Source organism: Lutjanus erythropterus, chromosome 16, assembly GCF_056507025.1.
Source record: "Lutjanus erythropterus isolate fLutEry1 chromosome 16, fLutEry1.hap2, whole genome shotgun sequence".
Classification (NCBI taxonomy): Eukaryota; Metazoa; Chordata; class Actinopteri; order Lutjaniformes; family Lutjanidae; genus Lutjanus; species Lutjanus erythropterus.
The window spans coordinates 35,037,978-35,056,007 of record NC_139332.1 but is presented as its reverse complement, the minus strand read 5'-3'; the positions used below and the strand labels follow the sequence as shown (position 1 = coordinate 35,056,007).

At 38.5% G+C, this 18,030-nt stretch overlaps 1 protein-coding gene across 2 annotated transcripts; it reads right to left on the bottom strand.

Annotated features, from left to right (window-relative positions):
• Nucleotides 1–62: 62 nt before the first annotated feature.
• On the bottom strand, nucleotides 63–12,424 carry LOC146313520 (major histocompatibility complex class I-related protein 1-like). Of its 2 annotated transcripts, none has more exons than XM_084739952.1 (6): nucleotides 12,254–12,424; nucleotides 9,898–10,167; nucleotides 8,121–8,399; nucleotides 6,536–6,838; nucleotides 5,652–5,753; nucleotides 63–1,742 (listed from the first exon to the last, which is right to left on the bottom strand). In XM_084739952.1, the coding sequence occupies exons 1-6, from the start codon at nucleotides 12,300–12,302 to the stop codon at nucleotides 1,732–1,734; spliced, it is 1,014 nt and encodes a 337-aa protein (XP_084596078.1). In that variant the 5' UTR covers nucleotides 12,303–12,424; the 3' UTR covers nucleotides 63–1,731. The 2 variants fall into 2 exon arrangements, with proteins under 2 accessions (XP_084596078.1, XP_084596079.1); XM_084739953.1 differs by lacking the exon at nucleotides 63–1,742 and adding an exon at nucleotides 4,626–4,692 and having other exon boundaries at nucleotides 12,254–12,317.
• Nucleotides 12,425–18,030: the final 5,606 nt, after the last annotated feature.

The window sequence follows — 18,030 nt, the reverse complement described above, 5'->3', positions numbered from 1 at the left end:
GAGAATAAATGAAGACTTTACATTTTATAGACACTAGATGAAGCATCAAAACTGTCCAAGTGTAAGGTGAACTCTTTATTGACAAATAATGTATGTTTTTTTATTTTGTCCTAAAATATAAATGACAAAAATAATGTATGTTTTTTTTATTCTGTACTTCGACAATATAAATGACATGTTTCACATCACATTTGTCTAAACAAACTGTATAAAATGATGATGAATACAAAAATGAACAAATAAACAACATGAATTAGGTTTCCATCATACTTTAGTAGTTCATGGAAGTTAACTATAAATTATGTCTGTATTGACAGGAATGATGCATAACTCAACTTTACACACAGACACACATTGACTTCCATTTCTTTCATTGACCCACTGACCTAAAACTGCATTTTTTCCAACTGGTGCCCAGTTGCACAAGCTGTCCTCAATTAACTGGTCTGTTGTCTGAAATTTGTCCCCAAAAACACTCACACACAGACTGAAACAGTTAAAAACTCTTAGTAGTGTGTTAAGGCGCAGTATTTCATAAAAGAAAATGATCTTTAAATAACAAAAGAGGGAGTGTAAATAATCAAACTGAAAAAATTGCAATATCAGCTACAAAGAGAATATAAAGAAACATGTATGTGAACATTTAGAATTTACACTTCAGGAAGTTTTCGGAGGCCCAATAGTTTCATATTCAGTATTGTGCTCCAACACTCTAAAAGAGCGGCATTCATTTAACGTGCTCGCAGTTTTAGTGAACGGCAAACTGAAGAGATCAGTTTGCAATTAATGAACATGAACCTGAGCGACGTTCACTCCTGAGAGAGGTAACAGCGCTCACATCATCAGCTGATAAAAACAGAAGTGTGATTGTAGCAGAGAGAGAGAGGGAGCATGCAAATATGGACAGAAATGTATTAAAACTTTGGTTGATCATGAAGCATGAAGTGTGTAAACCAAACTGCACACTGGAGTTTATGTTACAATGAGAAAAGAACAGACCCACATCATATTCACTCTTCCCCTCTGTCTCCCTCTTCTTCTTCCTGCAGTTCTCATGCATTACGGTGAGTTCAATTTGAACTTCAGAGTCAGAATTTCAACTTGCTAGCTGAAAATTTCAACAGTATGTCAATGTTTAGATTTGCTGTAGTGTAAAACGTTCTCAAATCATTGTCACTAACTAAAGATATGAGTAATCCTGCCATTCAGTGTTCATGTTTTAATACAAAAACATTAACATTGCACACCATTTAGTAAGATGTCGTTATATAGACTCCAGTGTCTCTGGTAGGAGGGGGGAAAGGAATAAAATGTGAACTGGTTCATTTTAATCTCTGAACTGAATTTTTTGCTTGCTCTTGTTAAGTGTGAACTTGCACAACACTGTTTATATTGTCCACACAGTATTGTATAGGAGAGACAAGAGTTCACAGCTGGGGTTTAGTGCAGAGTTTTCATTTGTGTGTTTCAAAAGTGTGAACATCAAATATGATGATGTCCATGATGTGACAACTGGATGTCCTACTGATCACCACCAAAGACAGATGACTGCCTGCCCACTTCAGTAATCTCCTTTGGCAAATAAATGATTTCACACTTGACCAGTTTAACTTCGCCTGTGATGTTCATCTCAATGTAAAATATAAACAAAACATCCGAACCAAGTGTCTCTCATGAAGGAATAACAGTTTTGATGCCACAGTAACGTCATTGGAGTCCTTCTTCTAATCTTCATGAGGAACCTGTCAAGACAGATTAATAAATGAAAAGCTGAATAACTGATGAAGTATTTATTAGAGTTCATATTGGACATTATTAACGCTACGCTGGCTATGAGACAAGTGATTATCTGCTTCTGGCTGGTGGAAAGTTACTAAGTTCTGACTCAAGTACTGTATTTATGTGAATTTTTTAAGGTAATTGAACTCTTCATACTTCTATCCCTCAACATTTCAGAGGGAGATATTCTACTTTTGACTGCATGACAGCATCTATAGTTACACATTACAGATTTTAAATAGAAGACATATGTTTATGTTAGTGCACTGTTATGTTCACAGCATAGTTAAAATCAACCTGTTCTCAACCCAACTCATCACACACAAACAAAAAGTCACCGCCTCTCAGCGTCTGATACTGAGGCAGAAGATGATCTATCAGCCAATCATATGTCTTTGTTTCTGTGTCCCGTCTCCTCACTGCTGTTTCATGTAAACTATGGAAGAAAAGATGATTCTTTCCATCAGCCAGTTTCCAGTTTTATTTAACCCAACACTGTTTTCTTACTGACATCAAGAGAAAAATGCAGCTTGATGATCCATGTTCACTGACTCTACACAGCGCTCACTGACATCAACGAGAGCTAAGCAGCACTTCACTGGAGACTCAGCAGCAACGTAGCTGCTCATGTTTGGTTGTTTTGTAGCCGAGTCACCAGTAATGGGAACAAACAGGACGAGTCTCAGAGGGACGGAGACATTTGGTTGGTTTCTGATGAGTTGGGAGTAAAAACAAGCTGTTGAAATAATCACATACTCACTGGTAGGAGCTGAATTTCTGTCTGATGATGAAGAATCAGAAGCTAGAAGTAGAAAATGAAGAGAAATGATTTAATTTGAAATGATATAAATATATATGAGAGGACAGGACTGGATGTGAATGATTGGTTACTAATGCTCACAGGAAAATAATACCAGTCACATTAAAGTCTTGATAATAGAACAATAAAATAAACATATTTTATTTTTCATAAAATCAAACTTACTGTTTGCACGTCTGAATCCTGAACCAAAACACAACATTCACACTTTGTCTCCACCACTGGAAGGAGATGAAGATGTTTGCTTTACAGCAGTGGTTCACAAACGCTGTGCAAAGACTCACTGGTGCACCGTCAGATTTTGTGACCATACATAATGTCCTTGTCTTGGACACAGAAAGTTTGAAAACCACTGGTTGGTCTGACTTCAGTGGACAAACAGCTGTACTCTTCAGTGTGTTGGCTCTGTATATAAGTGATTTCTATTAAGGTTGTATGCAACTTTCAGCCCAAATAACTGCTGTGAATAAACCTGTTTCAACATGTATTTCTCTCTCAGTCTCTCAGTTTTCTACTTTATCTTTTGTTTTCACTTTCTAAACGTATCATCTGAGCTCCTCAGAGACAGAGTCTTACAGATATGAGGATCTGAAGTGTTTTCACTGCACTGATCTTGCGTAGTTGTCACATTTCATTTTTGATTCCAGCTCTGAAGTTGTCAGAAGGCACCTTTTACAGAGCTGCTGCCTCGCTGTTTTCTCAGCCTTTTCTCCAGTATTCATGCTAAGCTAAGCTAACCTCGTCAGTTGACTCTGCTCAGAGTTGACTCTGATATCAATCTTCTCATCGATCGCCTCTGTGAGAATACTGAATGCTCAGTTAATAGATTACAGCAACTATAGTCACAGATGAGTGGAAGGACTTACAAAAGAGCACAACCTTTAAAAACTTGACGGTTTTATTGAAAAGCACAAAAAGACCAAGACTTTAATTTATGTTCATCAATACCATGTAATGAGTAATGTGTAAGAGAACTCAGACTACTTTTGACTTGTAACACGTAATGTCACATTTTAATTTATGCATTTCAAGAACTCAGTTATTTAATTACATTTACAAATAAGAACTTTGTTACCATGACAACTTCACTGCATTTTCATCTCTGCAAGAACTCTGAGGAAGACTTTTTTATTTGAGACAGAGGACACTGAGTATCTAAACTTAGGTCTCAAGATGGATTTATTGAAAAAGTTCTCTATGATCAAATCTCATCAGAGGAACTGATGGTGGCTGATCAATAGAGGGCGCTACATCACCACACCACCTCTTACCACAACACAGACATTTTGTTGAATAAGAATTAGTTACTTTGAAATATACTGTAATGAGACAAGATACCTTTCAGTGGCATTAATTAGTAACTAGTTACTTTAAAAGTAACGTTCCTCCCAACACTGAAAGTCAGATGTTTGTTGGGTGATCATTCCTATGGAAGCCCAGTTTTCATGTTAAATGATTTACTGAGCCTCCTGAAATGGATCAAAACATTCATTTGAAGCTCTTGGGTGTAAGATGTATATGGTTCTGTTGGCAGAATATGGGAGAAATGGAATATAATATTCATAAATGTTTCATTACTGCAAGCTGCTGATCAGTAAGATAACCCACCTCCTGACTGTTTCTCTGTTCTTGAAAAACAGTCCAGTTTCCCTCCTCTAAGTTAGAGTTAGTATCAGATACTTGTTAGTAAAAACCCTGAGAACATAAATCATCTTCATGTTGTTGCTGGACACAATCTTTTAGTTTTGTTTTAGTTCAGTAAATCTTTACTGTAATAATGTGACAAATATCAAAGTTTTTGGCGCCCCTATACCTCAGTTGGTAGGGCGTGCGCACCATGTATTGAGGCTGTTAGTCCTCTGCAGCGGCCGAGGGAAAAAAAAAAAAATCTAAAAGTTTTTATTTTTTTGACCCCATTTCAGTCTGGTCTGGATTTGGTCTGTCAGCGAGTTCAGTGCCGACGTCAGGAGCTGTAAGGTCAAAAAAAGTTTTTGAAAAAGTTCATCTGTATAATAATGTGAAACAGAATAATGTGTGTGTCACATCAGTTGAAACAGAATCAAAGTTTTACTTACTAGGTGGACTGTGTTTGACTGAAATGAAAACAAAAGACAAATAATTTCAGTTACAGTTGTAAATATCAGAATATATACCAGCTGTGAGCAGCAGCTCTGTCCCTCTGCTCCACACTCTGCAAAACTCTGCAATGCACATTACTTTTTTTTTTGCTTAAGTTGCATATTTTAAACTTGCGCTTCACACAATGTTGCAGTGAGCTACTTGCAGGATTTGTTCTGGTGCTTTTACTTTTAAAACCTTTAATAGTTTAACAGCATTGAACTATTAGTAAGCTGTTCACTCCTCAACTGTAGTGTCAGACAAAACAGTCAGTAAAAAGGCACACTGACCCCTGCTATAAACTCACAGAACATAACAGTGTCCACAGTGAATAAAATGCCCAGACCTTTATCGGTGAAGTGAAGAGCGGTGCACTCTAATTAGACAGATCAATGTAATCGATATGTGATACATAACACACATTCACATTATACACCTTGTCAGTCTTAAAACATTTGATCTAAATAATTATCTTCATTATGAATAATAATTCACACTATGCAGCAGCATAGAATATGAATGAATGAATATGCACGACCACTAAAACTCACACATTGTACATTGTTTTCAGTGCATACTGTATATAGCAGGGAAGCCCTTTTAAAATCAAACCTTTCTCTCTCTGTCAAAATCAGTACATGGAACAGAAAACCACTCAGCTGATCCACCAAGGCAATGAACCAGTTGCTGCTTCGGACGTCATAGGTCACATGATTTTGTCCGCACCAAAGCAAACACTGAAGCAGTGGTTCAATGGAAATGTAGTTTCGAGTATGAAGCACGTATTGGAGCGTTGGTGTCTGACTGCCATCACTATCCCTCTGACAAATCAACTGGCCCGACTGATGCTTGTTTCAATTTTACAACCTGGATAAAAGCATCGACTCAACGACCAAAATCAAAGCAGTGAAATCCTCACATTTTTCTCTCTCACCTTTGTTTCTTTTGTAAAAGATGAATCCAGTGACAGTGATGAGGACGAGAGCAAGAACAACCACTGCAGCAGTGACAGGGAGGATCATGTTACTGGGCTTCTCTGATGAAGAAAAAACAGCAACAAAACAAAGAAGAGTGCAGGTTTGAATGGAAGTCCATCCATCTATTCATCCATCTATTCATCCATCCATCCATCCATCCATCCATCCATCCATCCATCCATCAACTCTTGCTCTGAACAATGACTGTAATGAGAAATGTGCATTAATTTAGTGAGTTATTTACAGTAACTTGTTTATTAGGGGCTGGGCAGCAAGGCTGCTAGTCCCTCTTGTTGTTATCACAGCACACGCTTGTTTGAGGGGGGTAAAGGAGGCTCATCAGAGGTTGGCTGTGGTCGGAGAGATGACGTCCTGCTTGGAGGCAAGTTGGGCTCACTGGTTCCATACCAGAGAAGGTCTGTCTCAGGCACTGCTCATCACAGCTTGATACAAGTGTGATAAAAGTGGTGATGGAAATGCAAATCAGCACGGCATGTTTGACTCAGTGCAGCCAAAAGTACCAGTGAAAAAGACCCATGTGTGTGTTTTTGTGTCAGTACTGACAGTATTCACCAGAGAAGTTGATTCTTTCCTTTACTCTTTATTCTCACAATGTGACTTTCAAATACATTTCTCCTCCGGTCGGCAGTCAACATGGACAGACAGACTGTCAACAGCACAGTTGTGAAGATACTGTAAATCATACTGTCCTGAAGAAAACTTGAAACTAGTGACCATAAACTCATTAGGAAACTGTTTGAGCTCATACATCAAGTAAAAAGTAGGGTAATTTTCCAAAAGACTCCACACAAGTGACTGTTTATACTGTTTATGTTCTTACCCCAGTTGGTCCTGATCACTGCTTTGTCCAGTCTGGTGACGATGTCGTCCTTCACACCAGAGAGCTGAAACACACAGTCGTACCTCCTCCAGTCTTCAGGTGTGACTGATGAAAGGTTCAGGTCAACACTCATCTGGAAGGTTCCATCATGGTTGGGGAGGATCTCTCCGTGGTCCACGTCCTCATGAATCTCCTCTCCATCTTTCCTCCAGAACAGTGAGGATCTCTCAGGGTAGAAACCTGTAGCGTGGCAGCTGACTGGAGAGGAGGGAGTCTTCTGGAGGAGAGACACCGAGGGACGCACTGCAGAGACACAGAGAGAAAGAGAGAGAGAGAGAGAGAGAGAGAGAGAGAGAGAGAGAGAGAGATAGACCATCTTGTCCAGTCTTTCCCACTTTTAACAATCACCAGCTCTGGTTTGGTTGAAATAAATCCTTAATTCACTGAGTTAGATGTGAAAACAGTCTGGTTCTTCAGGCTGTTTTACTCTCACTCATCCTCTCAGCTCAGCACACAGTCCTCTGATCAACAGCAGCATCCTGAGACGGAGCAGCGCCTCTCACTCTGCACACCATTAAATCAGCAAAATAAAAAGACAAAAATCACCTGAATGTGTATGGATCAGCCAGTCTGCTCCCATTGGTTACTTTTTTTCAAATAACTCTCGTGGTCCTGGAGAGTGAGTAACTCAAGAAAAAACAAAGCCAACTAAACTCGCTAGCTGGTGTAAGTGAATGTGTTTAGGGAATTGTTAAGTCTCCACTTAAGCTCAACCCACAAAAAAATGTCATAATGTTTACCAACAGAAAAGGGGTCTAGTTGAAACACTGAAACTGTGTAAACTAATTTAAAGGGACAGTACCTCTCACCTGCAGTGCTGTTTATCCATCCAGACAGTTTTGGTGTGAGCTGCAGAGTTTTGTAGATATCAGCTGTAGAGACGTCTGTCTTCTCTCCAATATAATGGAACAAGATGTCACTCAGCTTGTGGAGCTCAAAGCATCAAAAATACATGTGAAAAAACTGTCTCTTTCCAGAAATCATGACCTGCTTACTCAAGATAATTCACAGACCTTGTTGTGGACAGTTTCATGTAGGAAATACTTTTTTCTACTAGACATGAAACTGCTCACAACAAGGTCTGTGGATTATCTTGAGTAACCAGGTCATGATTTCTGGAAAGAAACACTGACTTTGAATTTGTCAAATGTATTTTTCTGGCTTTTTGAGCACAACAAGCTGATATATTGAAGAGAAGACAGACGATATCTCCACAACTCTGAAACTCACACCACAAGAATCTATATGGATGAATAACACTAGAGGCCAGGGGAAAATTATGTATTTTTGATTTTGGGGTGAACTGTCTTTTAACTCATGCTAACTGTGCTCTGACTGTCACAGTCTATCAAATATCAGTCACTACTGATTGGTTCAGCATAAATCAAATCTTGCCACCACAGAAAACAGCTGAAAAGAAGGTGATGTCAGACTGATTGGAGTGATGATACAATGACAGTTCAGTCTGAGCAGCTTATATGAACATTGTTGTGTCATGAAACAACATCAGGTCATGTGACTCTACCTGTTCTCTGCAGATAACTGCTGCCAAAGTTCACATACATCTTCAGCAACTGAGGGAAAACCTGAGTGAGGTAAAGCTCATAGCTTTTTATTCCCACTTTGTCAGTATCCCATATCTGTTTGAGTTGGACAGCCTGTGGTTTCAGAGCGGTCCATGTCTCTGTCTTCAGGTCAAATGATATGACGTCTTCTCCATCATAACCAAACTGATTAAAACCTTTAACCTCTTCAGTCTCATCATCCCACTCACAGCCAATCATTTCCTGTAAAACATGGACACCTGAGAGAGAGAGAGAGAGAGAGAGAGAGAGAGAGAGAGAGAGAGAGAGAGAGAGAGACTGTTGTTATCAATGATGTACAGAAGAAAGAAGATCTTAAAACATTGTGTGATGTTCTGCTTTTCTCTCAGTCTTGTGCTGTACTCATGATTCAGGAGCAGATAATGACTGCACTTTTTCTGTCTGTGAGTGATGAAACAATTTATTATAATTTAGTTACGATGGCTTGTCCCGAATGTCTTGTTTTGGGCTTTGAAGCTTCATAAATAATTTATCAAATAAATTCAAAGCTTTGTTACAAAGAGCAGTGGGGTGGGGGCTTGTGAAACAGTGGTGGTGGTCTGCAGACAACGTAGTGGACCTCCGCAAGAGAGCACCTCTGCAGCTGACAGGAAATCATGTGATGTATATACATATACATAAAATACATAATGAATAAACTTTTTTTTATATTTTTGCGAATCCAGCAAAAAACCTATTGGTCTGAGGCTGGTGTAGTTGCAGCATTATCAGGGGAGCTAGTTAACTGGATTTCTATGTAGCTTACATTAGCGATTTTTCCTACCTGCAACATTAAATGTTTATTTAAATTCGATGGTGAGTTCTTGGATGACAACAGTATTTTTACAGATGCAGCAGAGCTGTTACTGTACTGTGATGTTCCTCTTTTCAGACTTAAAGACACAGCGAAACATTTCTTCACTCGAGGTCATAATAATGAACTGACTGTAAGATGATCTGGTTTCTCTCAGACCACAGTGGGGTTGTAATGTGTGCACAATATACATGGTAGTACAGTCTGTAAAACTGTGATCCTGCTGACAGGCTCAGATTGTTATTCTAGTGTCTGAGAACATTATGGAAAGGATCCTGACAGAGACCTTTTTGTTGAAGAGTAAGAAACATTTCTTACCAGTATACAGTCATTAAATGTTTATTTTAAATATGTTACACAACTAATAAATTGGTTTGATGACAGTCATCTTTTACTGAATGTAACCAAAACTAAAGAAATGTGTCTACAGGAAACAAGAACAACCTGTCAAACCCTCTATTTGAACCAATTACAGTTCAGGACCAAGAGGTGGAGCAAGTGAGCTCCTTTAAGTACCTGTGGACTGTGTTAGACCAGTCTTTTACCTTTACACATCATGTGGAATGATTTACAAAAAAGAACAGCAAAGACTCTTGACAGCACTACTATGATTCATACCTCCATACTTCCAGCCCCCTGCTCAGACCACTCATCTTCAAACTCAACCTCATTTTGATCTCAACTACACACGTGTGAAGCTTTATGAAGCTTTATGACTGACCTCTTGCACAGTTGAGACACAAAACCTGTCCAGTGTCCACAGACATAAACACCTGACAAAATACTCAGAACATCTTCTGTGGTAGTTGGTGTCTCCAGGAACACATTTTGTCATGATGGTGCACACACACATCCAATGTCCACTATCATGGCTGCACAGTCAATATAACATAGAACAGACTTACCTCCACTTTGGTTGAAGAGCTGCTTTAAATTATTAATTGTGGCTTTAAAGAAGTTTGGCTGGTTTGTCAAACACTCGAGTTTGTAGAACTCCAACTGCTGAGGATTATCTAATAAGAATTTCTTCACCAAGTAGTGTTTTGGTTCAACTGTCTTTTTGTTGGTGTCACAGTCACCAACCAGAATTCCATCAACCTCTGCAGCTCCTATAAACTCTGGGATGTCTGGGATTCCAGAGGTTGCAGTTAGGAAAATCACAAAGGAGTGTTGCACTGCAGGACAAACAAGATTTATACAGTCAGTATAAATATACACACATCATCATCATCATTATCACACTCATCATCAGGGCTGTGGTGGCAAAAGGTTGGCAAACTACACATTTTTTAAAATACTATAAATATAAATAAATATTTTCAGGGGAAAAAATGTAAATATTTGGGAGTGCAGTTTTATTTTAACTGAATCTAGATAAAACATAATCCATGACAGATCAATTTAAAATGGATACAAACCTATAATTAAACAATTACGTACATCTTGTGTTTGCAACATAGGGCTGCACGATATTGGAAAAAACTGACATTGTGATTTTTTTAACCCTGCGATATATATTGCAATATGAAAAAATACAGGAACTTTCACCAGATGACTTGAATAGCACTTTATGTTACTGCTGCCATCTTATGGACAATTAACCTGCACTGATCTTGCGACTCACTCCATATGCAGGGGTGTGGTCTGCTTTGGCAAACTGACTGTGCACAGTGTGTGTCAGGTACCCTTGAAATTAGATGAGAACACGTTCAGTTCATTTGCCTCCTACATTGCAGGACCTGCACACACGTACATTGTGACGATGATGCTCAAACAATATATTGTGCAGCTCTAATGCAACATAAGTATCATGTTTTTCTGTGTTAGCAGTTTTCAGTTAGGAAATTAAAATATTTCACTACATTCAGATGTAAAAGTCCTTTCAAGTCAAATAATGACCAATAGTTGTCTCGTCTTCTGCAGAAATAGAAACAGACTTTTGATTTGAATTCATGCAGAGCCTGAACAGTAACACTATTAGATACTACAGCAGTAATCTGATTACTGTGAGTTTATTTCTGATACAGACAGTTAATATGACTTATTTTTTCAGAGTTACAGCTGCTCTAAACTGCTGTAAAAAATTACCACCACCATAATTTCATATCAGGCTACAATCTTGTCTTTATTAATGAAAATATATGAACTGTTTTATTCATCAGTGCACATATATATGTTTCTCATATCAACAGCTGACTGGTGTATTTCAAATAGTCTGTGAGTTATGAAAGAAAATATAAGAAATATTTGACTTTTGAGATATGACTGAGCATGTAAGTCACTTTTTTATAATGTTCCTCATAATTTTGAGAAAAAGAAACTTTCTTATTATAATGACGTTGAAGATCTTTTTCACTCACACCGTCTCTGAGGTATCATTTTTAAACAGATTGTTCTTGTTTCTACACAGTTCTGTGGAGTTCTTTCCTGCTGGAGGGCCAAAATAAAATACAGATCTAAATGTCAGACAGAGCAGCAGTAGATCAGTCCTGTCTGTGGAAAACTGCACAGTTTGTCTTGTCCTCATTTCCACAGAGTATTTTCTGTCTCCTGTGGTGGTCTGTCTGACCTGGAGCAAGTAAAAGGACAGAGTGGTCCAGACCAAACATTTTGTCCAGTGTCTCTGATCTGATGTTTGAATCCTGAATATAATTGATGCAGCTGTGCTTTACTCTCACCGACTCTTTATCTCCTTTACATTCATGTTGACACAAGCAGAGGACTTTGAAACTGACGCATAAAAAACACAAACTGCTGCATAAAAATTCACCAGAATGCAGGAAATAAAATGTCTGACACTCAAAATCTCATGAGGGAGGATTTCCAGACTCTCCGCTTGATTTGTGTCCTGAGGTTCATGTTCAGGTGTCCCTTATTTGTCCACATTGAAGTTGTCTGTCCTCATGATAAAGGACGCGCTCTGCTGCAGCAGACGTGTCGTGATGCGTCCGTGTATTTCAGCCGAGCAGAGAGAGAAGAGGAGGCTTGTGTCTCTCATATGATGCTCTAAACAAACGGAGCTGAATTTGACTCAAACTTTTAAAAATGTTACAAAGACAAGTGAGTAAACATCATAAAAAGGAGAGTAAATCTTATTTTGTATTTAAAAAAGTGCATAAACAGTGTTTAACCCAACTACAGCCCTGCTCGTCATAAATATGATGTATTCAGTATGATTCAGTTCAAACAGTTTTATCAAGTTAAAATAAAAGTGAAACTAAGACAAAACAAAGAGTTTAAAGATTTAAACTGTGATCTTACCTGCTGATGAAACGTGACAGAAGAGAAGAAACAAAAATAACTTTTCCATCTTGTTTTGATAAAGACGTGCTGATAAAGAACTGAACTGAATCAGCTGCTTTCTGTTCCATGTCTTTTCTTCACAGAGTCAGATGGGGAGTGTTCCTGTTTTGACAGATGGGCGGTGATGTCTGGACTGGACTGTAGTGGACTGTAGTGGTCTGAACCACTGGATGCACTCTGCTGCTCTCTACAGCTGCTGTGATGTCTGTACTGTGACATGTTTCACAGGAGTTAGTAGTTTTTAATTACAAATTATTACCATAATTATGCTCTATAAAATGTTTGTCAATACTGCAGATTATGTGTGATAAAGCATTTTTAAAATACTGTAGAGAATATTATATATTGTATATATTTCATATATGAATCTTTAAAGAATAAAAGTTCCCCACCAAAGTTTTGAGGGGGTGGACATGATTTATCACTTCCCAATTCTCAAGAACTGACTGGCATCTTAAATTAGCCCCAAACAGAAACTGCAGGGAACTCAGGATGAGGTGATGTTTTCAAAATAAAAGCCCCACAGATTAACCGTATGTTAGAAATTATTTGCCAGGAACATCCCTAGTGTCCATAATTCATAAAGACTGTGATGCTAACTGGTCTCCAGTTGGCCGACTCAGTCTGGTCTCCTTCTTTAAAACTTGGGAGTGATTCCTGCAGATTTTAAACTGTTAGGAAAATCAGCTTCTCTAATAAATCTGTTAATCATCTGTGTAACTGGGGAAGACAAAGGAGGGTTGTAGCTTTCCTCTTTATGTCCAGATATCCTGAGACACTGAATTCTTTAGACCTGATAAAATGTCCATTATTTCCTGATTAGAAACTTCTGTTAGGAACAGAACAGGCACTGAATCTTTAAATAACATGATAACAACATCTGCAATTTCATTTTCATCCTGTGTTCATATTATATATTAACTTTATAACACTTGCAACATTTGTTTTCCTTATTTGGACATTCATCAATGTTCATCAGTTCACAGTAAAATGTACCAAATGTTGAGTGAGTATTCTTACTAAAGCCCAGTGTTTCTGTTCAGAGATGTTTTGACCGATCATTAGACCCTGCAGAGGGAATCAGACTGTGGCGTCATAAATCTACTGAGCCCTCTGACAGGTGTCTAACCCCGACCTCACCGATCTTTAAACTGCTTTAAATCCTTCACTCACCAAAGCAAGCAGCAGATACTCTGCGGTGTGACCCGACCTCATATCTACATTGTACCTGCTCAGACCTAAAATACTGATTATACAGGCTTGATAGGAGACTTCATGTGAATGTCTGGTTCCACTAGATTCAAAAATGATCACAAACATCCATTTAACATGCCTGGATAGGACACACATTACTGCATCAGAGGAAAATGAATTATCAAATAAAGGATTTGTGAAAACATTTTTAAATAGATTTAAAAATAAATTTCAGTCTCCTTCAGTTCTGTAAGTTTAAATAAAATCACTTGACATGTGAGTTTGTTTCTCAATCAGGTCTCATGCCCACAGCTGGATTCAGTTCCTCACAGAGCTCAGAGCTGCTGCCAAGAGCTGTAAGGTCACAAACTAACTGTGTCTAGTCCACATATATATATACACATCTGTCTAATTTTTATCTACAGCATTGAGTGTGAGCTCAGTTGAAATAAAATAAAAGTAAGTTTTACTTACATGATGGAGGGAGTTTGTCTGAAATCAAAACAAAGACAAATATGATCATGATTCTGAGTCTTACAGATGGTTGCTTCAAATTGTTAAATGAAGGGAACTGATGCTCGAAAAGTTTCATGGCACAGTTTTTATGCTGGTTACTGTGAATTTATTGTTATTATATTTATTATTATTATTATTATTATATTATTATTCATCCCTGATGATTATTACCCTGTGCAGTAGCTGGATTTGTGAGATCACACAATAATCTATCTTGCCAGGCTTCAGGTTATTCGTTTGTGTTCAGCGTCCTAGGAGGGACTACTGGCAGCTACAGGTGAGGTTTTAGGTGCACCCACAGTGAGAAGTGTCCAGTGAAGCGACTCGTCTCAGACGAACAATGGCGGCTCCTGAAGAGGTTAGCATAGATTCTGTGACAGCATCAGTTATATCAGAACTGGAGAATTTCGTCATTGAAAGAAGAGCAAAGAACGACACTGAAGGCTTTTCTCGTGACCGACTTCAACAACACCGACAAGAGTTTGATCTGATTAGTTGAAGTTAGCCTGTGTTAGACGTGACAGGAGAGACATTGAGGGACACTCTGCAGAGAGAGAGAGAGAGAGAGAGAAAGCAGCACAGAGACAATGGAGAGGCAGATGAGAAAAGGCAAACAGGAAGGACAGAAAGAAGGTAAAAGAAAGATCAAGAGATTCAAAAGGGAATCAATTGAGAGTGCACTGATTGACAGGCCAGAGGCCGGTGACTGGCCGGTCAGCGCCACATATCCGATTCTATGCCCGTCACTGTCACACACATGCTCTGTATGATGGTCACATCAGGCGTGAAGCACACATTAATGGTGATGTCACAGCCACCACAGCGCTGATCACAGCAGCACACACTCAGACACATGCTTGCATGAAGTCGGTGTCAGCGACAGTTTCTAAGAACAGGATAAAGAGAAGACAGACAGTCTGCAACGAAACAGAACAGCTGACGGTGTCACCAAACAGCGGTAAACTTTCTAGCTCTTCATGCTAATGTTAGCCAGCAGCAGACTGCTGTTCACAGACTCACATCCTGTTCTGGCTGAAGAATAAACAACCTGTATTGATGTGTCTCCTCAAACATTTTCTCATCCAGACTTGTTTGACTTCTGCATCTGTTTTTCTCACAGCAAAGTTTTACTGTAGCAAACTGTTGCACTGCATCTGTCTCTGGTTTGTTTACATCTGCTTCTACACGAGATCAAGTGAAATCACGTCCCGTGAAATCTCGCAAGATCGTATTCCCTGTAGTACATATTATTAATATAATCATATAATAAGGCCTGACTGTAATCTGGACCACTTTTGGAGAAAATATGTAAGTTATTTAATAGTCAGTTTTTTAAAATTATATTATAACATCCAATTCAGTTTCACAAGAAAACTTGCAAAAATGTTTATGAATGCTGTCAATTATAGTTATGAGAAAGACTGAAAATCGGAATCGGCAGGTCAGCCCCTTAAAAAAATCGGAATCGGGCCAAGAAAATTGGAATCGGTGCAGCGCCATAATGTAGACTATAAAACAAAGGTTTTGGTCTTGAAAACAAACAAAAGTTAAAAGTCAAAGAGAAGCTATTGTCAGGTTGACTGATATTAAAATGGCTCCTGAGTCTGAGCAGGGTCCTGTTTGAGAAAGATGGATGACTGAGAATCTTCACAGACAAAGGAATTTGTGGGTTTTCAGTTCCACAAAACGAGGTCAGCTTAGACGTCACACCTTCTGTTTACAGACAGTAAAGGGAACTACACCGCCACTGAAGAAATTCACTACAGCCAAAGAAGAAAGATCAGCCTGTTTTTATGATTCACAGCAAATTAGTCAATCACTCTTTCTATTATGAAACACTGAAATTGTGTAAACTTTAAGACACACAAATGTCAGACCGCTGTGATTGAATAGACCTCATCAAATCTTACAAAATGTGAAAAGAGACAAAAAGAAGGTCATGTCAGACTGATTGGAGTGATGATAAAATGACAGTTCAGTCTGAGCAGCTTATATGAACATTGTTGTGTCATGAAACAGCATCAGGTCATGTGACTCTACCTGACTAACTGAGTGAAGTAAAGTTCAGTGGATGTTATTCTGGCTTTTTCAGCATCCCATCTCAGTTTGGTGGTGACAGCCTGAGGTTTTTGGAGCGATCCACGTCGATGTCTTCAGGTTGAATGATATGAAAACTTCTCCATTATAACCAGACTGCATAAAACCATCAGCCTCTCCAGTTTCATCATCCCAATCACAGTCATCCTCTGTAAAATTTGGACGTCTGAGAGAGAGACAGAGGCTGCAGTGAACAACGATGTACAGATGAAATCTATGAGATCTACAGTGGAAAGATGATCTTAATAATATTGTGCTGTTTGATGTACTGTTATGCAACAGTACTTTTCATTATCATGTACAATATTACATTTAATATCATGTTCAACTCTTACGTTCATTATCTGAAGAAATATGATTATTGCCAATATCACTTTAAATGTAACTGCCAATATTACTTTTCTATTTAATTTACTTCTACTTTTGTACTGATCTTACTTGTATTGTTATTCTATTAGGCACTATTTATCTGCATTTTCTCCTTACACACTTTATATTTCACTTAATATTTAATATTCTACTGTTGTTATTCTTATGTTGCCGTAATTTTTGGATCAATCTGGAATAATTTCCTTCAGGACTATTAAGGTTGCATCTTATCTTATCTACAGCCAGTGGTTTATCCATTCTGGGCTACTGGACAATCATGGCAGTTAACATGGCAGCAAGCAGGGCAGGCTGCTGCTAGCACTGCTAATGTTAGCCACATTGTGTGGCATGCTGCTAACATCAGCTCTGGGTAATCAGTGTCATTAACCCACAGACGCTGTGATCCTGTTCAGTCTGAAAAGTTGAAGCACTCAGTAAGTTGTTGTCCTGTTTTGTTTGGATGATGTGCAGTGTTCATAATGCACGGCCCAAAGTGATCATAAGTGATGAAATCTTAACAAATGCATGTGTCCAGCTGTTCATATTTATTAAGTGAATTGAACTTTGAAATGGTGTTGTTTAAACTTTGGTTGATTTTGGTTGTTTAAAGTTAGCTGTAAAGAAAGAAGTTTGGATATGGGAAATGCACTGTTAAACTTTAAAAGTCAGATGGTCCATTTAGCCCCAGATGGCTCAACTTACCCTCTGACTCAGATCAACTTACCTGTAACCTGGGGTAAATTGAGCCACAGGGGCACTTTTATTTTCACTGTTATATTTTCAAGGTGAAAGTATTCAGTGAGTGTTTCACTGCAGGACAAACTTGGTTTAAAGATTAGGATCACACTTATAAATATGATGCATTCATCATGATTCTGTTCAAACATACTGTCTGATCAAACTGAGGTAAAAGTGAAATTAAATAATCCTTGAAGCAGAACACAGAGCTGAATAAAAAGAGAAGCAAAGAGCTGAAAATAAATATTTAAATGTGATGTTACTTGCTGATAAAACATGACATGACTATGACTACGGTCCTGTTAAACTTCAACAAGGTGGAGGACCTGAACTGCAGACGACACAGGGGAACCAGCTCAAAAAAAGGTTTAATGAAGAAAAAACAAGGAAACAAGGGCTTACACAAACACAGGGGGGTAAAAATCCAAGGTCCAAAGAAACAGTAGCCATTAAAAGGCAAACGCAAAAACAGTCCAGGGGAAAAACAACAGTCCAGAAACACAGGGGCTAAATAGACAGAACTAATGAGACACAGGTGGACAAACAGGTGAAACTAATGACAATCAAAAAAGGGCGGGAAAAGAACAAAGACAGGAAGTAAAGACAAGACACATGAGGAAGGACCAGGACTACAAAATAAAACAGGAAATGACCAACAAAAAACCAAAACCATGACAGTAACACCCCTTCGAGGGACGGATCCCAGATGTCCCTTCAAATAACAAGTCCAAATCAAAAAGTCTCAACAGTCCAAGAGGAGCTGGGTGGGCGGAGGGGGTCTGGAGGAGGGCAAAACAAAAAGTCACACAAAAAATACACAG